The sequence below is a fragment of the Parus major genome, chromosome Z, assembly GCF_001522545.3.
Source record: "Parus major isolate Abel chromosome Z, Parus_major1.1, whole genome shotgun sequence".
In the NCBI taxonomy this organism is placed as follows: domain Eukaryota; kingdom Metazoa; phylum Chordata; class Aves; order Passeriformes; family Paridae; genus Parus; species Parus major.
The window spans coordinates 31,192,810-31,220,013 of record NC_031799.1 but is presented as its reverse complement, the minus strand read 5'-3'; the positions used below and the strand labels follow the sequence as shown (position 1 = coordinate 31,220,013).

At 37.2% G+C, this 27,204-nt stretch overlaps 1 protein-coding gene across 13 annotated transcripts in view; it reads right to left on the bottom strand.

The window, feature by feature from the left end:
- Positions 1-27,204, bottom strand: part of CCDC171 (coiled-coil domain containing 171) — a 155,530-nt gene that overhangs the window by 79,608 nt on the left and 48,718 nt on the right. For 12 of the 13 annotated variants that reach the window (XM_019009210.2, XM_033520640.1, XM_033520643.1 and 9 more), the window contains 7 exons: positions 22,333-22,436; positions 19,480-19,569; positions 17,484-17,684; positions 15,454-15,621; positions 13,582-13,770; positions 3,413-3,917; positions 2,564-2,680 (listed from right to left, as the gene is read on the bottom strand). In XM_019009210.2, the coding sequence (XP_018864755.2) occupies positions 2,564-2,680; positions 3,413-3,917; positions 13,582-13,770; positions 15,454-15,621; positions 17,484-17,684; positions 19,480-19,569; positions 22,333-22,436 (1,374 nt within the window). The remainder of the gene's footprint in view (positions 1-2,563; positions 2,681-3,412; positions 3,918-13,581; positions 13,771-15,453; positions 15,622-17,483; positions 17,685-19,479; positions 19,570-22,332; positions 22,437-27,204) is intronic. The other variant, XM_033520642.1, reaches the window with a different exon arrangement.

Below are 27,204 nucleotides of genomic sequence, written 5' to 3'. Positions count from 1 at the left end.
ATTATAATAAAAGCATTAAATGATGTACATTATAATGTGCCTAAGGAATTATTATCACAAATACAGGTACATTACAAAGAACAATCAAGTCTTACATTAAGCAAATGAAAAAATGTATCAAATCTTACTTCGCTGAAAGATGAAAAAACAATTCTTGTTTATTCACTTTTGGTGAAATTGAACACCAAGTCAGCAGGATTAACTTTGTACTATGCAAGACTAAAATGTTCATGTAAAACTTTTAAAGCTTTGTATATTTAACAGTTGGAGATATTTGTATTGAAAATATTGGCCTTTACCATCTCTGTTTTATCAGTACAGTACAGATTTTGTTCCAACAAACCTAAAATCTAACTGTACAAAAAAATCAAAGCAAACAAAAAAACTCCAACATTGTAATGAACTTGCATTGAAACTGAATCAAACTGAAGCAAAGAGATCATTCCAAGACATGCTGGAATGAGACCCAAACTAACTAACACTATGAAGTGAAATGATCATCAATGTCAAAACAAAACCACTTATTTAAAAGATCAAGAAAGGTGCCTCAAATCAGAGCATACAAACTCAAAAGTTTCAGTGTCATCTAAGTGATCTGCATTTGGCTTTCTTCAGCTGCCTCAAATGGTTCCTCAGAACCTAGCCACCTTTAAATGTAATTTCTAAGATACTGAATCTTGATTGTAATTTCTAAGACACAGAATTCCATCTTGATGATCCAGACAGCCCCTTCTTGTACTATTCTTGCCTGTGTCATGTAGTCTAATCCGGAACTGCCATTATTTAAGGATATGAAAAGATTGCCTATTTACAATTTTTTAAGAAATTCAACATCATTGAAGTTGGTTTCAAGATTTAAGTCCTATTTAAAATGTTACTTATAGAATATAATGTAATTTTCTAAGTGGGGAAGCTTTCAAATATATTCCTTCAGAGCCTAATTACTTCAATACTTCTGGAAATTTCATATCATACTTTAAATTATTTATTATTTTTTGAACCAACGATTCTTAGGAGACTTGATCTCATGAGCAACAGAATTCCAAGTAATATATGAGCAGTTAGGCCTTGAGATTCTGTGGAAATTACTTCAAATAGAGGTAATTTATGAAAGAATCACCAAATTGACTGTGGCCGTAACATTCCCAGCATGGTTCGTCCTGATTCTCAAAATCAAGCCTGTGTTGACTGCAGAGGTATCTAGCAGAGACCAGCAGAATTTTCAATACTTCAAACTGGCAAAATGTCATGACGTTTAGGGTATTCTAACCAGTCATTCAGCACATCCATGCTGCTGCTGCACTTCTCTCAATTCTGCAATTTGCTGTTCCTACACAATACTCTGTACACAGGAACACCTGCAGTATAAACCCTGTAAATAATCCAAAATCCAGTTCAAACTTTGCTTTGTAAGGATATAAATTTAAGTTACTGAAAACAGAATGACCAAAGAAGAGAGCTTCTGAAATTGAATCAAAACACTTTTGTTTCAATGTCTTCTGGTATCAGTTTGCAAATTAAGCTTCTGGGAAATGAATCATCTTATCCTTGTCCTGCTACTTCCATTTATTCCTATAAATTATCCCTGCTTAAACAGCCTTTATTCTTGACAGAAGTGTTGATATTTCAAAATAAAAAGTTACCAAAGAACTAAGGATGATAGACATGCAGATGAACCAAGAAAATCTTACATCAGTTCTCACTGCAAATAAATTAAGGATAATAGTTAACAGCTGGGAATCATGAGGTGACATTTCCAGAGGATGACACTACAACTTTTCATAGGCATAGCAGAATTCTATGCAAACACAGACCAAGAAAATTAGGAAATCTAGACACAAACCTAATTAAGCATAAACTTAGAGAAGGAACACTGTAGAGACATAAAATAAGGACTGTTATACATTGTGTAAACTGAGAGCATTTTATTCTCTCTCAAAAACTGTAAGATAGCAAACACACGAAAATATTATACATGAAATTAAATTGTTTTCCAGATTTGGAACTACTAAATTCCTATCATATAAAACACAGTAGGAAATTATTTCCTTTCAGTCAGCGGCTGTAATGTCCCAAGTTGAAGATGCGCCCGTTTCAGAGCCTGCACTTAAGAAATACACAAATCAAATAAAAACAAAAAATGACATAGATTTTATCTATGGAAAAATATTAGGTTGAGCTCCAGGAAAACACTTCTTGACTATTAGACCAGTGGAACAAGCTAACTAGTAACCTTCTAAGAGTTACTTCATTGGAAGCTTTTAAAAATGGGCTAGCCAAATATTTATGTGGTGTAGATTATTTTTAATATCTCACAATCAAACAGCCAAAGCGGTATATATGCTTTCTAAAAGCACTCTCCAGCCTTTTCTTCCCATGACTCTATATACCAAAAGGATAAAGTATCATACCACCATCTAAAGAAAATTCAATCTGTTCCATCAATACAGCTCTCAGGAGACTTGATCCAGAATAGTTTAGATAAATCCTAAAAATGGAGATGATGTAACCATCCTGATTATTTTTTTAATCTGCAGATACAAGAATATACTTTTTAAATTACCTGTTTTGTTAACAACATCCTGCAATTCAGTGACTGAACTGATTATTGCAGCAAGGAGGTTGGAACTAGCAAACCAATTGAGTGCTTCCACACAGTAGAGCTCTTCCTCTTCACAACCTGTGGAATAGAATTGTAGCTACCAATAAAACTGAATAACTTAGATGAGGCACACAATTTCTCTTTCAGAAGTTGACTAAAGCTAGAAGTACATCAGCCACAGACTATTTTCAGGACAATGTAGACTGTACTAAATATGCTTCCACAAGTACTAAACCAGAAAAATAGATGACACTTCCAGTTTGGAATGCATTTTTTATACCATTTTTCTTTGTAGGTGGATGCATGAGCTGGTTTGGTAACAGAAAGGGAAAAGAAGACTACATAACCTCTAAAGGAAACGCAGAAATCCTACAATAATATTTTACCTCAATCAGTAAGAAACTTTGTATTTTTCAGTAGGAAATAAGTACTACATGTTATTGATAAAATAATTTTCAAAAAATATATTGCTGGCAAACAATGTAGGAACATTTCAAGAAATTTATCACATAGTGCAGATGCAGTAGCACCTAGATCTGAAATCTACAATGCAAATATTGAGGATATCAAACAATGGGAGCTCATGTATGTACTTGCAACTTTATGTGCGTTTCTAAACAGACTAAGCATTTCCTTTCACAGGAAATTACATTTATCAAGTTAACTAAAAATTACAAATTCAGAAATTACATTTGTTGAAATGTCATTAAATTTGTATTTACACTCTATTGTAAATAATATTACTACATGTTATTCACTAACCATGTCATTTGACACAACATTTATCAAAAAAGAAAAAAATTAGCTTACTTGACAGATTATGTTTGCCTTTGGATTCTCCTACACAGACTGGAATTCCAATGCCTTCCTTTATGCCATTTGTCCAGGTGAAGAGAGAACTAGAAGACTGTGCTAAAACTTTAAGTCTGTTGGCTGCCAAAACTGCAATCACAGCTCTTCGGAATACATAAATCAGGCCTTGGGATTTTCTTTTCTTAAGTTTTGCTTCATCTTGATTGTTTTCCTTATCATCAGAGAGAGCATGAACAAGAGTCCTAATCTTCTGGTTCACTAACTCATAAATGTTCACCTGATGCTGGAAAAGGTCTCTTTGGAAACACATAGCACACAGTCGGCCATATAGAGGATACAGGGCACCTGCCAATAGTGCACAGGCTGCCAGGAGAGAGGAATGCTCCTTCTGAAACTGTGTTAACATCTTTTTCACAGAAATGCTTTCAAGAGCCAATTTCTCTTGACTTTTTTCAAGGATATAAATTTTTTTCTTATTTTTCTCTGCTGCTTTTTGGTATTCCTGGGATAAGAGGGAAAAAAAAAAAACAAGAACAACCAAACAAAACCAGAAGAAATATTAACAATGAGTCTTTTAACTTAACAAAATCATTTTTACCTAGATAAAAGAAAACACTTTTTTTTTCTTCACATTCAAGTAACATACTAAAGGAATAAATATTACTAGTAATGATGATGAAAGTATCTCTCCTAACAAACAGCTAAACAAAAATATATGAAAACAAACAGTATCAGTAAAGTTTGTACAGTCTTCAGTTACAAATGGATTTCTGGTTCCTGATGATATTCCTTAGTACTCCAATAGCCTGCACCTGGTTGTCCACAATGCAGTTTTACAAGTTGACTAAACAGTAAGCAATTACATGCTCCAATTTCAGAAAGAACATTGTTCTACAAAGCAGAAATAAAGTTAGAATAAAGGAGAGGAAAAAAATAAGGAATGCTCTGGAACATAAACGTAGACAGATTGGCAGCAGCTGGAAAAGGGGAAGTAAAGGTGATCTCTTAATTACTTTGTAATCAACCCCCTACTTATATATTCACAGATTAATTAGGTCTCATACAGGACTGAGTTTTCAAAAGAACAGTGTAATACAGATGTTTTTATTTTGCCTAGTGCCATTGTAGACTTTTTTAAGTTGCAGAATATTGTTTTTCCTCTAAATGCCTTGAAATAGGGAAAGAGGGAGATTTAAAATAGCAAACCAGTATAGAGTAATGAAGATGGTAACAAGTCAGGAAATGCCAGGACTACAGTTAGAGGATGCAGACTGCAGTACTGGAATCAAGACACAATGCTGGGTGCTCTAAGTCACCTCAGAGACTAAAACTGTGTTCTTGAAGCATGAGAGCCTACTGTGATTGAAACAGGGACTACATTTAAACAGGCTCCACTGGTATAGGGAGATAATAAATTTTAGGCACTTCTCACAAAGAATGTACAAACTCAAGTTAAATGCTAATGCTTCAGCTACCATACATGCTGACAAAAAGACAAACATGGATGGAATTATAAGCCCATATGATGAAGAAAATTGAGGATTGTGCTAAGTTTCTCTTAGAACCCTCAGAGCTATAGACAATTTTGTTAAACATGGAGTGACATTAATCCTTTTAGCAGTGGTCTAAAAAGAAGCAAAATTCATCCATATTCTCCTATATTCTCTTTGGTATAGGTGCCAAACAAGTAGTGAGCAGGGCATCCTAATTTCTTTTCCCTTCTCCATTATGCAAGTATAAAAGGGCAAAAAATATACACAGCTATCCCTAAAATGAAAATAGGAGATCCCACGCCTCTATAGAGATGTACCCTAGTCAGATCAAAATGTCTTTGACTAAATAAATATTTTATAATTTCTTTGGAAGGGAAATAATTTGTAATGCTATTAAAATACTTCAAGTGATACAAAAATAGAGTAGGCCACTAAAAGATTTAATTTCAAAATGCAATTTACAGTCCACATATGTCACTTTACTATGCTGAAATAAAGTATGAACATGGACAATACTTTCAGTGCTACTGCATTATTTACGGTGTTTGATTTTTATAGATAAAAACCCTGATAGCATGACTGGAAGGAACTGAAAAGGTAAGCCAAATTTAGAAAACAACCTATGGTTTCTAGCCATCACAGGTCAAAGGCCAATATCTAAGTAAACAAACACTGATCCCTACAGGGTTGTTGGACAGCAATACCAACATTCAGTGCTCTTGCTAATTGAAGCGCTTTTTTATACTTTTTGTGATAGGGTAATATGCAAAAGTAAATAAGAAACCCTCTAACTGCAGAAACGCAAGTTTTGCAAGACAATAGATCTTTCTTTTACTGGCTAATAATTGCTTTCTCTGTGTCAGACACTGTTTCTAGAGTTTTCTTTAAAGCTTAAAAGCACAGTTCCTGAAAGAGACACGGACTTTTCTTCCTAAACATTGGCAAGCTGGCTTCCTTTGGTGTTTGAGCTTTGAGAGGCACCTCACTGGGTTGCAGAGCTTCATGAATTCCAAGTAGTGTTAACAAAAAATCAGTCACTACTAGCAGAACTATTTTATTCTACTCCTTACTACACCCTTACCCTTTATTTTGGCATGGAAACAGGACTGAAAACTAGAAATATAATGACACAGAGACTTTAAAACGTTTTTCTTTTGGAGTTCTGAGCATAGATGGCAGTAGAAGGAATAGAGCCCTCCCCCACATGTACTAAAGCTGCCCCCAGGGAGGATGAGCAAGCAGAAATGTGATTAACAGAGAGGGCAAATAGGGCATGAGCCATGTGCCATGAGCCAGGGCACTATGCCACTGTTTGCACAGGCAGGGCAAACCGAGGCCCTGCCAACTCAAGCACTCAGCTCAGTTGGTGATCTTCACTCAGTGATAGAGCTCAGGTGTGGCATTTGTTTGGATGAAAGTTACTTCCTCTGTGCACACCAGAAAGGATGGGGCAACCCAGATGAGTGCCCATGAAACCATGCAAAAGTTGAGGTCAGGCTGCAGGGAATGACAGAGCCTGGCACTGCTCTCAGGGCAGCAGAGACAAGAGCTGTGTGAGTTGTGATCAGGCAGATGACTTACAAAGCCTAATGCTGGAGCTGAGAGACAAAGTAGAAAGACTAAGAAGTATTAGGGAGTCTGAAGAAGAGACTGAGTGGTGGAGCCACACTCTACTACACCACAGACAAATGCACCTACTGTCCACTTCACATGAAACAATGGATACTCCACCCTCTCACCACCAAGCAGCAGGGGACCTTAGAGACAGGTGAGTGGAAACAGGTTTCTCCTTGCAGGGGTAGGTGAGTCCCCTCCCAAACTGCTTCAACTTCCTAGGTGCCCTTATACAACAGGTGTGGAGCCCTGGAATCTCAGAATCAGGGAAATGAGAATGTGGATGAAAGTCCATCTAGGCTGGACCAATTGTCTAGGACAGGGCAGTCTACCCCCTACATCAATTAAAAAAAAAAGAATGGTAGTAGTAATTGGTGACTCCCATTTTAGATAAATGGAAAGCCCAATATGCTGACCAGAATTAACCTATAAAGAAGTATGTCGCCTCAATGCAGCCCAGATAAGAGACATTACCAAGAAACTTCCCAGTGGTACAGTCAACTGATCACTACCCTTTATCTGTTTACCAGGGGGGTAGCAGCAAAATCCCAATAAAAAGACTGTGAGTTATCAAGAGGGATCTCAGGACCTTGGGATAACTGGTCAAGGTATCTGAAGCACAAACTGTGTTCTCTTCTGTCCATCCAGCTGCAGGGAGTGATGGGGAAGAACACAGGAATATCCCACAGAGGAAAACATTGCTTCAAGAGTGGTGTTACCATCAAAATTTGTGGGGGTTTGATCATGGGTCAGTTTATATGACACTGAGTCTGCTGACAACAAGTGAGATCCTCCTGTCTCAAAGAGGGAAAAGGATCTTAGAAGGGTTCACTGAAAGAGCTTTAAACTAGATTTAAGGAGGGACAGGGATAGGGACAGGCTTGACAGAGAAAAGGTGTGGGAAGGGGAGAAATACAGTGACCAGCCAAGAAGCAAAAGGAGGCTTTGCCTCCCAAAAAGAAAGAATGCCTCCAGATTGTATAAGCATTCAAAGACATAACCAGAAGACAGATTATGCACCTCCCCTGGGATTTTGACACAACCAAATACTTCCATGAAGTGCATGTACACCTATGCACACAGAATGGGGAACAAACAGGAGGAACTAGGGATCTTGTGTGCAGTAAAAGGACTCTGACCTTTGGAATTAGAGATGTGGTGCGAGACATGACCAGGATGCTGTAATAAAGGAAACACTATTTAGGAGAGGCAGACCAAGAAGGCAAGGTGGTGGAGTTACTCTCTTGAGGCAACACCTGGAATGTATAGATCTCTGTGTTGGGGTAGATGATGAGTGAGTCAAGAGCTTATGGGTCAGGATAAAAAGCCAGATCAGTAGGGATAACATTTGTGGGTGTTTGCTACAGACCATCTGAAGAGCAGGAGAAAATGGATGACATTTTCTACAGGCAGCATAAAGCAGCCTCAGAGTCACAGACACTGGTTCTTGCAGGGGATTTTTACTACCGTGACATCTGCTGCAGAACCAGCACCATGAAACACAAACAGCCTAGAAGGTTCTTGAAAAGCAGTCATGACAACTTCCTGTCACAGGTAGTAGAGGATCTCACAAGGAATATTGTGCTGCTTGACCTCATACCAACAGGGAAGGCCTTGTTGGAGATGTGAAGTTTGGGCTTCAGCATCAGGGGAGGAGGAAGCAGGGCAGCACCACAGACTTCAGGAGAGCTAACTTTAGTCTCTTTGGGGATCTTTGTGGAAGAATCCCACAGGAAGAGCCCCTGCAGAGAAGGGTGCAAGACAGTTGGTTGATATTCAAGGATAAGCTCCTCCAAGCTCAAAAGCAATAAATCCCGATGCGCAAGAAGTCAGCCAAAGCGGGTAACAGAATTGCATGATCAAATGAAGAACTGTCACTAACCAGGCAGGAAATACATAGGAGATGGAAACAGGGTCAGGCCACTTGGAATGAAGATAGAGAGGTTCATTTCATTTCCTTCTTCAGAGGAAATGAGACAAGAAAGGTCAAGATGTATCTGGAATTAAATGTGGCCAAACATGTCAAGGACAACATCCTGCCCCTCTACTCAGCCTTAGTGAGGCTACATCTAGAGTGCTTTCTCTATCCTGGGCTCCTTACAAGAGAGACATGGAGGTTCTGGCACAGGTCCAGTAGAGGGTGACAAAGGGGCTGAAATATCTTTCTTACAATAGAATGAGGGAGGTGGACCTATTAAGCCTTAATTAGAAATGACTGAGAGGGGATCTCATATATATATTGTCTCCCACAACATCTTTGCAGGTAAGCTCAGGAAATGTGGGTTAGTTGAATGGACCCTGACAATTGCAGAGCTTAGTGGGTTGTGATCAGTAGACTAGAATCCAGCTAGAGGCCTGTAAGTGGTGCTCCCAAGGGTCCAATCTCACTGAATTTGTTATCAATGGGGATCAAATGCATCCTTGGCAGGTTTGCTGGTGACGCTAAACTGGGGGCAGTGGCTGATCCACCTGAAGGCTCTGCTGCCATTCCCTGGGACCTTGATCAGCTGGAGGGTTGGGCAGAGAGAAACCTAATGAGGCTCAACAAGGGCAAGTGTCAGGTCCTGCTCCTGGGGAGGAACAGCCCCAAGTGCCAGCACAGGCTGGGGCTGACCTCCTGCAGAGCAGCTCTGTGGAGAAGGACCTGGGACTCCTGGTGGATCACAACTTGTCCATGAGCCATCAGTGCCCCTGTGGCCAGGAGGGCCAGTGGTATCCTGGGGTGCAGAGTGTGGCCAGCAGGTCAAGGGAGGTGACTCTCCCCGTCTGCTCAGCCCCAGTGAGGCCACACCTGGAGTGCTGTGTCCAGTTCTGGGCTCCTCAGCACAAGAGAGACAAGGAGCTGCTGGAGAGGGTCCAGTGGAAAGCCACAAGGATGGTCAGGGGTCTGGAGCTTCTCTCTTGTGAGGAGAGACTCTGGGAGCTGGGCCTGTTTGGTCTGGGGAAGACTGAGAGGGGATCTCATCAATGCATAGAAACATCCCAAAGGTGGGTGTCAGGAGGATGGTGCCAGACATTTTTTGGTGGTGCCCAACACTGATGTTGGATGAGGAGCAATGGCCAAAACTAAAGGACAAGAAGTTCTACCTCAACCTGAGGAAAAACTTCCTTACACTGAGGGTAGCAGAGTACTGGAACAGGCTACCCAGGGAGATCATGGAGTCTCCCTCTCAAAAACCTCCTAGATGCATTCCTGTGTAACCTGCTCTAGGTGACTTTGCCTTGGCAGGGGGGTTGGACTAGACCTCCAAAGGTCCCTTCCAAACCTAACAATTTGGTGATTCTGTGACTCTCATCAGTTTCTACAAGTATCTAAAGGAAGGCTGTGAGTGGATGGATTCAGGTTCTGCTCAGTGGTGCCAAGCAATACGAGAAGAGCCAGTGGGCACAAACTGACACACAGGAACTTCCATCTCAACAAGAAGATGAACTTCGTTTCCATGCTGTGACCAAGCACTGGCACAGATTGCCCAAAGAGGTGGTAGTCTCCCTTAGTGGGGATATTCTGGTTGTCCACAGAATCTAGACAGAATTCTGTGCAATGTGCTCTAGGACAATCCCCTTGATTTGAGGAGTTGGACCAGATGACCCACTGTGGTCCCTTCCACCCCAACCCATTCTGTGACTCTGTGGGGCAGTGATCCCTGTAGTTAAGCTGTTTTATTTTTCCAATATATATTTATATTAATATATATTGGAATATATATATATGTTATATATATTATATAACATATAAATATATGTTTATATACCTATAAACAACATCAACAGTCCTTTTCTCCTTTTGCTGTGTTTTAAGTACATGGGCCAGACGTGCCTACCAAAGACAGCTGGTAGGTCAGGACCAGTACAGTTACACACACTTCTCTTCTTCCCTTTGCACCCTTTGCAGTGACTTTTCATATAATTGCAATATATCCCATCCTTTATCTAATTCACCTGCCTTGCTGTAAAAGGCCTCCAACCAAAAAAAAACAAACCAAAAAACCCAACACATTTTTTTCTCCCCAGGGGACCTTTTCCTTTACCTATTCAGCAAACCTTTTATTTTTCTGTTAAAAGTGACATTTTTAAAGTGGTTACAGTATTTTTCCCTTACAATATGTTTTTGCATACTGGAACAAAACCCTTCTATTTTGAGTAGCTGCCACGAAAAATGGGGACAGATTAATAAACGTCGATAGAATAAACAAACAACTGGTAGTTAAAATTCAGAGGACATTTCCTATGAGACTATAAATAATAAATAATTTGTGAGAGGCTAAGGAACAGGCATAGTAACATTTTCAAAATGGCACACTATCAAATCAAGTGGACTACACTCCTGCTTCAAAAGGCAAAGAAAAAGGATATGCATTTTAAGCTCCATTGACTCTCCAAACATGGAGACCACTGACAAAAAGTGGTATCTACAGAGTGCCTTGTTTATTGCTGATCTGTGATAAGGCTACTCTGGGAATTTCTGACCTATAGAAAAACAGTAAAACAGCTTTGTGATTACACCATCCATCTGACCTACAGTACCAGCTGTGAAGTAGTACCTATTAACATTCATGGATCCTATTGTGGAACCAGAGACCCTGAACAGTACTGGCTGGGGACAGAAGCAGTAGCAGGTGTCACAGCCACAAAAACCTCCAGATTTTGCAGCGTTTTAATTATAAGGAGACCATTCTGAAAAGCCCTCTCTACTGCAGTTCTAATAAACCAAAGCAATAATTTTCAAGATACATTACTTATACTGCTGTGCAGTTAGAGCTCTCTGTTAACTCCTGAGAGTGCGAATTGACACTCTATGGTTTGCTTTCATACACATGTCAACAATTTGAACAACTAAAGAAGTCTCAACACAGGACCTCTGAGGAGAAAATACCTAGAAGTAGTCATGGAACACTGGTTGAAGATGAACTTACAAATAAAGGAAGCATCCTATGATGTACCCTTAGGTTGGTGCAGGACAGCAAAAATCACTCATCTTCTCTTTCCAGAATGGAACTAAACCCTACAAGGGGTTATTTCACTGAAGCACTTGCAATTAACACTCAGATTTTTGGATGGAAAATGTAGCAAATTGCTACAGTTCCCTTGTAGTGCTAGGATAAGTGTCCTAGAGTGAGGAGACACACAGCTGTACAATGAAATACTGGCAAATTATATTCTATTTGCATTGATTATATGTTTCCTATAAAATTTAATGAATAAAGCTTGCTAAATAATTAAATTAAAATATTGCATTCTGCATTTTTATGTAATCACTGGCAGTCAGTAAATCTCAAAGATCCTTTGAAGGCATTTTGTAACCTGTGGCACATTTTTCCTTGTTTCTTTTGGAAATAAGGCTATGATATTAGTCTGTCTGCACACCTCCAATCAAAAAAGCACTGATCTTGGAGACGAATATGGCTAACTGGCTCAAAATGCAAAAGGCAAAATACAGTTAAGCCAGGAAAAATGGGCAGTAAGGACTAGGATAGTCCGAACAGTAGACATTTATGGACCCTAACCCTATGGATGCCAGGAAAGGAAAGGCTTAATTTGGTATTTGCAAATTGAGAGTCAGTTACAAATTAGAAGTCGAGAAGAAATTAGACTGTCTTCTTGACAGTTTGTCACTGAATGGTAACAAAGACAAATTGGAACATGAGATGGAAAAGAAATTGTTGAGTCATCTAAGTATATACAAACATTGCACTACCTAGATTACAAAACTACCAGCTTGCACTCCAACATTACATAACCTGCGTTAGAAAACATGCCCAGGTGTTTCTAAGGGAAAATATTTCCCTTTTAATGATTCAGTAGTCCTGTACAGCAAGCTGATAGATCAAGTTTTTTCCAAAAGGCATGCCTAATATGCACTCCTGAAAAAAAGAGGCACATTTTCAGTACATGCTTTACATGCTGTCAATACAAGTCAGCTGCAGAAACTGGAAGGTTCAGTACCATCCCAAAGAATGGTGCGGTACTGCAGAGCACCTATTTTTCACAAAACACTTATAGAGTTTTTAAAGACATGACCCATTATACATAGGAGGAAGAAATCTAAATTGTGTAACTCCACTTTTTTTTATGACGTTAGTGTCATTTTTAAAATTAAAATTAAGCTTCCTCATTCCACCATTCTTTTTGCTGGTAAATGAAAGCCGTAAACTGAAACCATACAACCTTGAGGAAATTTAATATAAATCTGCATGCCATTTATTCCACTCATAGTGATGTTTTTAGCCTTGTCAATATCCAATGTGAAATGTAAATATCAAGCAAAAAAATCTAAAAAATTATAACTCAATCCTAAGAACTCACTATAAATAGCTCTGTAAAAAGAATACTTCATAAATGTATTTTTCAGCACACAAAGACTTCCAAGACTAAAATCTGAGTCAAATATAGCATTCCTCAGATGAAGTAAGTCACAGGTGGCAGTCACAAGTAACAAGGCATACCTTATTTCCTCCATTTCACAACACTTTTAATTGCAACACCTGTAAATGACTGTGATTGAAAAGATGGTCAATGGTGATTGTAGAATAATAATGAACATTTTAAATTGTAAATAACTTGTCTAACAACCAGTGCCAACAGTTTTACACTTTTGACCCTCTGCTCACTATATCATCTGTATAACAGCTTCCTCTAATATTGTTGAAATCTACCACTAATTGGTTTTTAGGGTTAGAATGTATATACCTAAATTTATCCCCAGATGACACCATATTACTGTAACTCTACACAGTCTCTGCAAAGCGTGACACTGAAAAAAATCACTGCTGCCTTATATGATTCTTAAATAAAGAAAATTCAATCTTACAGCCTTAACATTCCCAAAAAAAAAAACAAAAAAACCACCAGCAACTGTAAGCCAAATTAGATAATTCATTTCTAGAATGTTTTAACAAACACATTTATTTCTTTTTATTAATGAAGTTAATACTAGGATAGAGTTTGCAGGGTTTTTTTTTATTATTTTAAACAATCTTAAACTGGTTAGGGGTTTAAACAACTGAAATAGTCCATTAAATATTTATAAGGAAAAAAATCCAGAAGTTCATAGCACCATACCTGTGCCCTTGCATGAACTTCCCCAAGGAGACCTGAGTACTGCTGTTCCAGATACTTTTTTTCATTCTGCCAACAGCATGCCTCTGCTTTCATCTGTTCAGCCATTTTGTTAAAAGCATCTTCCTGGCTCTGCTGAAGCTCCTTCATAGTATTGGACTTGTTTCTACAAACATATTCCAGGTGAGATATCTGTGTAACAAGCATTTAAAAACAAATTCTTTTACTTTTCTAAACACCTTTTTACTTTATTGTGTATATCAGTTTAACCACAGACAATCCCAGCATAAAATCTGAACTGATTTCTTCAATATATTCATTAAATGTAAGTAAAAGCCTTCCACAACAGATTATTTACTTAAGCTGTGCAACAAAATGAACAAAAAATTTGATTCAGTTTTGCTATTGTTGTACCATGTTGATATTTGTTGCTTTCTTTGCTGAAAACCTGTACACTGCTATTTTTTTTTACACAAGTGCTTAAAACTTGTGTTGCTAAAGTACCAATCTGAGTATCCTAGTCCCTTAAAAGTTCACAAGAATTGCACACAATATAAAAGAACAGTCCTTAATTTAATTTTTGTTTTATTGGAAAACAAAAACATTCCAGATACAATTAAACATGGGAAGAATTTCAGGACATTTTAGCATACAGAAGTTGTTTTCAACAAGCACAAATGATTCATTCTGTGGATAACTTCTGAGAAAAATTTTGCTCGCAACAAAGTGGGTACAATGCAAGTTACATACTGTTCAAAATCCCTGAAAAGCTGGTAAGCACATGAAAAGAGCTGCACACAGACCTCACCATCAATATATGACACAACATCCCCAAACACTGCCAATAATGTTCACTCCCTTCTCTTCCACTCCCTTTCCTCCTTTACTTTGAAAGTAAAATAGAAAAGTACACCAAATGTTCATAATCCAGATTTTATCCTACCCCTTTAGTAGGGGGTAGATCCAACTGACTGCTGGAGTATTTGTTAAATGATGGGCAGAGTTAGAACAATTCCGTGTAACCAGCCCTGCACCTTACTCAGGCCAGAAGAGTGGTCACTCCTGAAGATGAGAAATGTCAAAAGATTTTCCCTTACTATGTCTCAAAAAATATCAGCACAGACAAGTTCTGGAGTTGCTGCATTAGTCTTAGAACTGATTTGATGAATGGAGCCAGAAAATGAACTGAAATCCTAAAGACTGTCATATGTTAGTCTATGGAGTCAGTTTATTAAAAAGGAGGTCTTTTCTTTTCTAAAAATGCAGGGATTTCTGGAGAGAAAGGCCACATAAGTTACTTACATCCTGAAAATTACAGCTCCTCCCTCTAGCAAATATTGATATGTTTTATATAAATGGATATTTTTTATTAGTGTTTCTGAATATAATTCTATAATCCATGAGTTACAATAATATATAAAAAATACACTGTCATTCTTTCAAACAGTACATCTGAATAATAAACACATAATTTAAAGACGATATTCCTTGAGTAAGTGTATTTTGTTTCAGTTTTATGGTAAAATAAAGACTTGCTTTATTAGTGTAAATGACTAAGTTCTTTGAATTGCTTCATCAGTAAGATTAATTTATTTTCTTTTAATTAGGTCCCTGTGGCTAATATTGGCTAGTACTATTAGCATGTCCTGCACTGAAAGTGGAGCTTAGAGACTTCATACAGACTTCAGTCACATTTACATGCCCACAGCAATGGCATCAAACTGAGTTGTAGACAAGCCATAATTAATGGTATTGAATTATTAACGTCCAAATTCTTTTTGAAATAAGATGAATGTCAGTCCTTCTTAATGATACTGCGATGTGGACAAATGTCACTGAATTTAATAGAGGTAGCTGGTGCCTAAGGACACTTACCTTCTCATTAGCCCTGTTGAGGTCTGAGATCAGGGCATCAACATTCTCCTGCAAGACTACACAAAGCTCAGGCCAAGAGAATCTATCTAGCATGCCTTCTTGTTGTTTTATAAGCACACAGCCTGCTATCAAATGCTGGTATAAGCTATGAAGGAAGGTTAGTTTCTCCTGAAACAAAAGGAAACATTACTTGTTGTATCTGAACTGAGTTACAATTGAAAGACGTGCATCACATGGGCAGCAATATGAACTACATGCAATTGAAAAAAGCCCACACAGTTCATCCTCAAACCTTTTTCAAAATTCCATAACAGCTAATATTTGCAGTCATACATATTGAAGTGAATGTAACAAAACAGGTTTTACAAAATATGTCTATTCAGACATAATATATAAATAACATATAAATACAGAACAGTCCTGCTTTCATCACAACCACTACCTGATACAGATAAAAAATTCCATGTTATTAGTAAATGCAATTTATTTATTTATGGTAAAATTTTCAGTTATATTCAAACTGTACCCACTTGCAACAACTGCAGAGCCTGCAGAAAATTCTCTGATTGGATTGGCAGCGCAACACACCATTTATACAACTATCACTCTAAAGTCTCTTTTAAATTGTTTTTTTATGGATTATATATGAGACTAAATGGCCAGACAAAATAGGCTTATAGCTTCATCAGTTAAATTCCACAAGCCACACCTCATTCATTTACACTGATGCAAATTATAAATAGACTTTAGCAACAATAGCATGCCACAGAAATTCCATCCTTAGTGCTTATAGTACATATATTCAATTTAGCAACTTTGATTATAACAACAATAGAAAGCTGTACCTCAAAAGTCACAAGAAAAAAGTCTGTAAACTATTGCAAAGGTTCCCATTGTTTTCCAGGGGCCTTGGTTAAGGTATTATATTAAGAAATTATAGATGGGAAACTAGGATTTTTCTGAATCCTTTCAATTACACTTAGGTGAATTTTCTCACAATTATTTAATGGTGTTTTATGTAATTAAAAATAAATTGTAGTTTAGTTTAGTTTAACTTTGTTTCTAACAGATCTACAAATTCCCCAAGGAAAATCCAGTGTGCCACCATCATTACATTTTTTGTTTGAGCTGTGATAAAACTGGGATAACTATCCATTTGGCACAAGAAACAGGATTCCAGGACCCCAAATCAATTCACACATGTTGAATGCAACCACAGGGTTGTAGACATGCTGACTTTACAATATAGCCAGACTTCTAGTTTCCTCCACTTTAATCATTATCTGATGTGTCTAACAATTCCAGCTGCTTCATGTGGACCCCATTTAAATACCAGACTGTAAAAGAGGTGGAAAGAATGTTTCCTTTTTACTCAGTTGGCATCCATGTCCAAATTTGTGGAAGTAATGAGCTCAATATGCACAACAACTACAAGTATATCATTGCCATTGCTAGTACAGAACCGCTTCATTGGGCAGAAAAAGCAACAAAATTAACATCTGTTAATACACATAAAGAGAGAAAATGTTTCTGAAATAAGACAGTGTGGGCCCATTCCCACATACAGCACATCACAGTTAGCTAACAGATAAAGTAAGAATTTCTAGGTTTTGTGGCATGCATGCAAAACTACCTCAATTCCATATTTGCTATCTATCAATTGCCATGTGGATCAGTAATTAATACATGATAATGACAGTATTACACGTTTCAACTGCAAAACATTTCTGTTAACTTTTAATTTGAAAGAAAGAAATAACTGTTTGTCAGGCATAGCTTTTTAAATAAACTGTTTTTCAAAAATTCAAAATACTGGAATGATTAAGCTATTAGTTCTGATACAGAAGAAAGTAGAACCAATATGTCCTGAGATCCTGTAGATATTAAACACATATTTCAAAATACATATCTTAAAATCATATTTTAGGGATAAATCTGTTAAGACTAAGAGTAACCATCTGATGTATGTAAATGTATAAAGCTGAGATTAAATAAAGACTCTTTGACAGTCATCTTGTCTCTAGTAATACCTCCATATCCTTCTGGTAAGCCCTGGTAAGCTTCTGGATTTCATTTTCAGATTCTGTGGCACGTACTTGCTCTTTCTCCCAGCATTGCTGTACATCCTGTAGTTGCATTTTTAAAGTTTCTATTAAAGTCTCTCTGTCTGCACACTTAGCACGCAGATGGTTTAACTCTTTATTGGCATCAGCCATGATATCCTGAGCTTCCTGTAAAACAGAAGAATGTAACAGAAAGGCTGGTATAAATTTTACTCTATAAAATGCTACCTTAGTCAAGTGTTCATCACCTGAGGAAAGAAATAGTCATATAACCACATGTATTCACAAGACTCCAGGTTAGGTGGACTTACTTTTTCCTTCAGGAACAGAATTTCAAATTGACAATAGGCCTCTTCCACAGCTTGCAGCAGGACAGCTTTGTAAATCCATCTCTAATAAAGGCTCCATGATGCAGTGATCTTCACAGTCCCCTCTACCCCCACAAATGAGGTGCAGAACACAGGGACACATCCTCTAGAGAGTGCAAACCTCTCAGAGCAATTGAAAAGGTACATATATTTTTTTGAGTAAATCCCTGATCTGTTGGAGCTGAGTCTGCAAGCAACATAGCTGCTGTTGCCAACTGTATTATTTACATGCAAGATAAAAAAAAGTGAGGACTCACTTTGGAGGCTTGAGCATGGGAAGTAAGTAATAATCAAAAATGGTCATAAATACCATTATGTTATCAGCACCAAATCTTACCAGGTAAACAAAGAACTTAATACACTATCCATTTTGAGCCAAAATATTGTCCAGTTACACTGGATGTCCAGCACTGCTAAAGTTTGCAAAAGGTCAAACTGAAACTATTGCTTATTTTTCATAAAATCATACAAAAGATACTACCAAAATCATCAGAAAATGACAAGTTTTATTCTTCTAAATAAAAATATTAAAATATTAATTTTAAATTTCTAATATAAATGTTTTCAGTTTGGATCTAGATTTTGATCATCTGTACAATATTATTACCAAAAGTTTAGAGAGATTGAAAACCAGCATATTGCATAAAAACCAGTACCCTGTTTGTGTAGGAAGCTCAGTTTGTGTGTGAAGAATACAATTTATCTCTTGCAAAGGGTTGCCAAATTTCTAGGTGAGTTAAAAAGGTGCTGTAACAGAAGTCCTAAATCTTCTGAACATAAATTAGTAAAGAAAGTTCGTAACAGGTGACAACACATCATGTGTAAGTATCCATTAATGGGAAGATTCAATGAATGCTACAGAAAAACACTGCATAAAACATAAAGCAGCATATCCTCCACAAAAGAATCTGAAAAACTCTGGCTTTACAGACATTCTATTTTTGCAGTAATACAATATACTGCTAGTTAGGACAGTAAGTTAAAATACAACCTCAGGACTTGCTCACTCCCTCACCTATTGATTTAACCAGACAGGACATTACAAAACTGGTGTCAGCCAAAAACAGAAAAAATAAATATTGTTCCAAAACTAAAGGAAAGAGCTCTCAAGTGTTTTTATCTCAGGTAACTTTAAATCCAAAAAAATTTTAGGCTGCACGCTTGACAGCTGTTAAAGACAACTCGATGCATTACATGCATTGACCTTTCTGATAAACACAAACAAAAAAAATTAACCAAAGAATGGACATCTTTTACAAAATATACCTTCTTAGGCACAGTGGTAATTAATTTCTCTTTCCCTTTTCTTGAGAGAAACAGTTAAACAAAAAAGATTACTGATACCGATTTCAATAAAACAATACTTAGCAAATTTATAAATGTATTTTAATTACTTCAGAAGTGAAATCACTGAAATTATGCACTTAGTGGTAACCAGAATAAAGCAGCATGGTTTCACACAAACTTGCAAGGTAAACTAGTTTGCTCAGAATACAGTGATATAGAGACTTTGATAAGAAAAAAATATACTTTTAATCCAGAAAGATACTTTTTGCAGAACATTCAAATTTTATGCTAAATTCATTAAACCATACCTTAAGGTCTTGTCTTAAAGCACGCATTTTCTCCTCAGATACATTAAGTTCTTTTGTCATCTTTTTACACAAAGCCTTTGTTTTCTCAAGCTGTGAAAAATATGACAAACAGGCTTTTTATAGAAAGGCTGCAATGATCTATTCAATATAATATAAAAGAAGAATTTTGTATATGAAAGTAAAAAACCAACATGTATTTCAATTCCTTGGAAAGCTTTTATACTCCATACAATCTAAATAATATGCCATTACAAAAACACTAAATAACTCTTTCATAATGATTTAAAATAAAGACTAGTGGCAGAATCCCAAACTGAGTCCACTCTTATCTATCCTATTAACTCTCAAAATATCTGACAAAAACACAAATTCTGAAATGCGCTTGAAAGCATTCAGTAAATTCAGGTAATGATCCAGGGAATGGTTTGAGAAAACAAGTTTTCAAGTCAGCGGCCATTTGCAGAAATTATCCAGCTAGAAGCATAATTCTTTTCTGAGCACTGGATAGTATTCACATAACAGTAAAAACCAGCAGTGCTCCAAAGAGGCATAGTGACTACTGTAGGGTTAAAAGTAACCATCTCAGAGGTTGCTTAATGTGTGCTGAGGTACCATCACTTTCCACTCTCAAAAAGTATAACAACATATCAAAATAATCTGTATCTTTGTTTATATGATGATATTACTAATGCCTGACATTTAAGGAGCAACTCAGAAATAGAACGCTTCATTTACAAAATTTATTAATTACTTTTAAAATTTTTTATTTTTGTATTTTGATGTCAGGAAATCTGGCAAAACACTTAGAAATAATTATAGTAAATTAAAGAATGCTACTGGAATATTTCCAATCTTTTTATTGGTTTACTAGTATTTTCCATCTCCTGAAACATATTCTGGCATCTGCATTATACAGAAAGTCAGAAGCTAGTTATCTACAAAACCCAAAATACTTCCACACCTTTCAGTCACACAAACTAACTAGATCTTTTAATTTAACGTTTAATACAGTAAGTTAAAGATGACACATTACAAGTTTACCAGCATATTTCATATATACATACAGATGTACACATACATTAATAAATTCATCAATATGTAGGATCTTGTTGAAAATCTTTTATAAAGAGAACAACTAAAATTTGCTCACTATTGTATTGCTTACTAAAAACCCTTCCTTACTGTGTATTAAAACATCCTATTGTATTGCACAGTGCCCTTCACAGTCCCCTTGTGCATTACTGTATTATTAAAAAGTTTTATTATTAAACATATCTCACACATAAAAAGCCAAAAGCAGCATTCTCTGTGGGGGCGGGGGTAATCAAGAAGGACAGAGCACTGCCCTTTCTGTGCACCACGAAGGTGCTCAGTGATCTCTGGCTCCATATGACAACTTCAGGGTCAGTCACACACAGTCCTACTGGGAAGTCTTGTGGCAGGTCATCTGTTGGTCCTGCTCTGCTTGCGATTTATTTTCCTTGACAGTTCATTCTTCTTTCTGTCAGAACACTCTCTTTGCTTTCTTAGAAGCCACCCCCTTGGTCTCCCCACTGCTGTCTCTGGCACAGTTTCACAACAAAGCACATCACTAAGCCAAAGCCTGCTGAGTCGACTTTTCAACTGTGCTGCCTATCACGTGATGCTCCTCCTCCCAAATAACAATTCGCTGTGGGTAATATGTTCCTAGTTACTCTTCAGCTTCCAGACTTGGGTCTCAGAAGAGTTTCATAATGACTATACACATCAATTCTCTTATCTCGCTGGGAAAGATTTAACAGTGCTTGCTGTTTAAAAAGTATAATTGTTTCCATGGTCACTTATTTTTGTGCCCCTTGAACAAACTCAAAGGTCTTGTGGGAGACCATTCTTTTCACAATAACAGGGGCAAAGCTGATATACTTTTCTTTTATTATTTTTTAATTTTTTTAATGTGTTGAGTGACTAGCTAGACTACGCATTTGTCAAAACAAAAGACAAAACTTAGAAATTAAATAGAGTGCTGGCACCTTTACAATCTTATTGCAATCTTACAATCTTGCCTTTCTGTATTTGCCAATTTTATTTGAAAACTAATCACAAGTTTGCACAAAAATTTCAGTGGTGCAGTTAACTTCTTTCTACAGCCTTTAAAGCCACAAATTAATAAAACATTTACACCCAAGAGGAGTAATTTAGTCAGACTAGCAAAACACACAACAAAATAAATGCAAAACTCTAACTTCTTAGTCAGTGATACAAAAGGACAGTAGGACTGCGTGGAAAACATCTGATTTTTTCAAGGGTAAGTTTCTCGAAATTGAAATAATTCCATTATTTGCTTAGATAACCTAAAGACAGTATTCTAACAGTCCTATTTTAATTGAAATGACAGTAAAATAGCTCCCAAAGAGAATCCATTGAAAACACACTCTCCTCAGAAAATTATACAGTTTTATAAGTACAGGGGAACCTGATCATTTACATAACTGAGAGCAGTGACTATGAGGCTCAACCATTATGTATTTAGGAACATTGCAGTATATGCAGCCACCCTCTGAGACCATTATCTTTTAATTAAAATCCTATATATGAACAGCTTGTTATCCTAAATGTTTTTGGGAAAAAAAAAAAACAAAAAGATTGAACAAGAAAACCAAATTAATCTAGAAAGACAAAAAATTGTCCCCACAAATGTGAAACTTTACTGTAGGGCAAGCTTAGACAAATAGTAGTGACAGAGATTTTTTCTTTGGGCATACTTGAAGCTGTCAACTCAACATTCCCACTCTTCTGCTATTTTTTACAAGCTAAGTTTATGTACTGCTGCAGGCCAAATGCAATACATATAGAGCCAAACATTGCAAGTGTTACCTCATTAGACGTATCTTCCAGCTTGTTCTGGTAAGCTGTCAAGGTACACCTCAAAGTCTCAATGACAGAGCAGCTCAGAGGTTTATCTTTGTCCTCACAAGTGCCTGAAGGAAAACACAGAACAAAAATTAAGCCTTAAAGCCACAGAGAGAAAACTACTCACCCTGGATGCAAGGTATTAGAATTACTTAGGGCTTTCAGTAACTATACAGAACACAGGAGAGCAGCCTTGTTTGCCATGAGAGATACAGCTGTATAGCCATGCTTTCACAGCAAATATAGCTGAAAGACACTTGTATAAAAGCTTTAATACTAGGTGCAGAACTGTAAATTCTGGATTACATTTATACCTAATGCTTTTGGTATGCAGCCTCACATATTATTTCTCTTGTGGTCAAGCATGTGTCATTCAGTCAGACAAGCCAACTTTGAAACCACACAATTATATACTTTTAAAAACATGTTGTCTGAAAGTTAAGAATGTTACACTTTTCCTGACATTATTTTGCTGTTGTGACTAAGCATGCATATGGTAATGAAGTACTTCATTTACCTAAAGCCTTACTGAGCCAAAGATCACATGAATATGTTATGCTTGGAGAAGACTTAAAAACATTTTAAATTATCTTGAATTTTATTCTAAAGGAAATGACTAAAAAAATATTATCTGTCTGCAGCGTCCTACATAATACTTCAATTATAAATCTGATATATCCATTATATACACTCTAAACTTATTTATTAAACCTTTAGATTGAGACTTCTGATCTTCTTGCCCTAATTAGGGACATATGAACAAGTCTGACCATTCCAAAGTGCATAGAACAATGTGCCAAGAAAGCAAAATAACACTGTATTGATTGAGAGGTCACAAGATGTCAGTTGATATTCGGTTTCCAAGAACATACTTTTCTTTTTTTCCTGGTGTTATACCACAATACTAGGTTATTGACAGATCATTCTTCTCAGTATTACTTATATTCCTAAGAAGCATTTATCACTTTGTAGCAAATTACAGTATCAACTTTTCAAAAGTTTTAATATGTTCTATGAGCAAAATTATCTTTACCAACTCTTAACAGCAGCCTTATTTTGCAAAAGTGAAAGTATCTGTGGCATTTTAAATCCAGGAAGGCTAAATCATCATAACTACCATCACAACTAAACAATGATACAGGTGTTTATCACCAGTGTCTTTAAGAAATTTTCACAGAGTGGCTCCTAAAGTCAAATCAAATACTAAAATCTAAGCCTTTTCTTTAGCTCCCCATAAAACTTTATCAGCTAGAGGAGATGCACTTATATACTTGCTGGGTACTTTTTTAAGAATTTCATAATTAGTGTCATCTAATAAGCACAAGATTCTACTAAGGTATTATAAATATAAATAAATTATAAAATTACTGGTAAAAATATGTCATCATCATAAAAATTATAACATTTCTCCTGTAGGCTTCACATAAAGCATCAACAGAACTCAGTGGAAAAGCTACTTAAGTGCACAAGTCCTAATGTATTACCATTCAGAAAATTCTTTCTGAAGAATTAGTTAGCCTCTTCTCTCCCAACTTTTGATAGTACCAGAAAGTATAAAGTGCTATTCAGGTTGGACTAGGTTTTACAGCCAAAGTCCCAGCTAGTCAAAGCAACACATATTTGCAAGATTGCTTTCAGTAATAGGATCAAGATCTGTTCTACAGCACGCACACCCCAGTGACAGACCCCTGCTCTGTCCTATCAGCCACTCCACCTACTTACCAGAGTAAAGTCTATAGAGTCAAGGAAAAGCAAGAGTTTATCAATGACAGTTAATGACACTTCAGAGCCCTGTGAATCCTACAGATATCCCAAGCAACTTTATACTTAAAACCAATCTAAGAAGAATTCATAAAATCTGATCTTTTTTGAGAAGTTACAATTTCATATTGAATAATGTGACAGGTGTCACCTTACTGTAATTTTTATCACATAACCACAGCTATAGCTATGCACAGAGCTCCAACCCAGTCTTCTCAATTACAAGACCAGCCTCTCACTACTACCCACTATAGGAACATTCTGCATTGAACTTGTTGCACAAGAAAAATAAACACTATTTTTTTACACATTCTTGTAGCTCAAGCGAAGTGGTAACACACAAGTCTCACTCAGTTTAAAACAATACTTATTAAGTCAATCCAAGAGTCATCTTCCATGCCATAGGTTTTGTCCAGCTGTCTAAATATTGTATTTTCATATTTTAAGTCCCAACCTGCAATGCTGTTTTAATATCATGTTTGCTCAAATTAGAATTTAGTCAGTAAACTTTCTATGCTATCATTCATTGCCTTGGCTGTAACCCTATTTTTAGGCAGCTCAATCTGCCAATAGAAATAACAGATTCAGCCTACCTGCATTAGCTGAGAACAAACATGAGGCTTTAATGCTGCCCAAATGTTGTCTGCCTTCATACAACTGTGCAGAAGACACACAACATAATCCAAATGCACTCTCTTGTGGCAGAAGCACCATGTCAGCAATGAGATTAAAAACCCAACCCAGTACTTGAAGTGTACGCCTAGTATTGTGCAAGAGTTTGAGGGAAGATTTAGGGGAAAATGCCAAGTTCCATGTGAGTCTTACGGAAGTATACAAGTGAATAAACTCTTAAACCTGCTGTATCAGACTTTCTCCTAGCTGTACTGGGACAGGGTAGGAAAGAGTTCATTTTCTTAATAACAGATCTTACGGTGCTACATTTTAGATTTTTGACCAAAATAATACTGGTGGCCTGTTTTAAATGGTGGTGCTAACTCCAAGCAGATAACACTCTGAGAACTTATTTTTATCTTGGCACACATTTCACCTTCTACTTAGATTATTACAACCACAGTTACTTTTTTATTGAAGACAAAGATCCCTAAGAATATACCCAGTTGCTGAATAACTGAAAAATGGGATAAACTGAAAAGATACAAAGTGAATTCATGCAAATGGACCAGTAAGAATAACAATGCTCTGGAAAGTTTGCAAAGGTCACTGGAAAAAGAGAAGACATGGATTTATGCTACAGATTTATTTTGACATGCATAAAGAAAAAAAAGTTTTCTAAAACTATTTGGGTTTTCACCTGTACTAGGTTTGCATGGGCTGGTTTTTGATAGTGGGGGGAGGGGGGGGAGAGGGGGCAGGCTTCAGGAGTGGCTTCTGTGAGAAGCTGCTGGAACCCTCCACCATGTGTGGCAGAGCCAGTCCCTGGTGGCTCCCAAGATGGATGTGCCACTGGCCAAGGCTGGGCCAATTAGAAATGGTGGTAATGATTCTGTGAAAACAGGTTTAGGAATAAATCAAAACAAATGTTGTGGGCAGTTTTAATTGTCACTACAGAGAAGCAGGAATGAGAACAAGTGAGAGGGACAACTCAGCAGACACCAAGTGGAGAAGAAAGGACAGGAGGTGCCCCAGGCACCAGAGCTGAGATTCCCCTGCAGCCCGTGGTGCAGTCCATGCTGAAGCAGCTGTGCTCCTGCAGCCCACAGAGACTTACAATCTGCAAGGATGCAGAGATCCACTCACAGCCCATAAAGGAGGCCTGCACTGGAGCAGGCAGATACCTTGAAGGAGGCTGTGACACTGTGGGAGGCCTGTGGAGAGAGGGCCCCTGCTGCCAGGCTGGAGCATCCTGTCCTTGGAAGACTACACCCCATGGAAGAGTGACCCAGGCTGAAGCAGTTTCGGGAGGACTGCTGCCTGTGGGATGGACTCGCATTGCAGCAGTTTGCAGGGAGCTGCTGCTGATCAGATAGAGCCATGTTGGAGAAGTCCATGGAGAACTGTCTCCTGTGGGGGGGACCCCACGGCGCAGCAGGGGAGCGACTTCTCTCCCCAAGCAGTGGGAGAAGCCTCGGGTGATGAACTGACCACAATCCCCATTCCCTGTCTCCTTGTGCCACTGGGGTAGGAGGTAGAGCAGGCAAGGAGGGAGGGGTGGTGGGAAGGTGTTTTTTCAAGGGTTTGTTTTACTTCTCTTTATCCTGCTCTGATTTGTTACTAGTAAGTTCACTTCGTATCTGTAAACTGAGCCTGTTTTGCCTGTGATGGCATTTGATGAGCGAACTCTCCAGAACCTAACCCCAACCCATGAAACCTTCATTAAATTTTCCCTCCTCTGTCCAGCTGCATGAGTTAGCAGCTTTCATAGGTGCCTAGCATTAGCCCACCGTCAACCCATGACATAAACTTAAAAATATAGTATTATCTTTACTGTATAGCTTAATAATCACAGACTAATCAGTGCTTGAATTAAGGGGCTGGATCTTTAGTGTTTGATCTTTAGTATTGACAGATTTTTAAGTACATCTCTCAACCCCTTGAGTTCAGTGCTGACCACAAGAACAAGAAAGACTTCCCCATCAGCTGTGGCACATGTAGCCCCTCATCTAGTAATTAGACTACAAAGATTAATTTAAGACTTTTACTGGCATCTAGGCAAATATATTAATAATAATTTGTTTAAAAATTTAAATAAATACTATTAGATACAAAAATTTTTATGTACATCAGAGTAATAATAGCACAAAAGCATTAAAAATTAGGTTTCAAACTTAAAAGCATAGCAAATATGTAGAACAAATGTCTTAGTCAATGTCTATTTTAATATTAAAAGACTGTAATTGACTGTAAAGACTCAGTCAATCCACTGCAAAACTAAATTCTACTATCTGCCTCAAGAGCCTCTTCAGAGATACTAAAGCTTGAAAAATACAGATCTATTTAAATTAATTTAAAAGTTTACTCTAACAAAGGAAATTAATACTGAAGGTACCATTACTGAATTTCTAATATTACAGAAGCAAGTCAAAGCTGTTCTCAGCAAGGTTTACCATGCAAAAG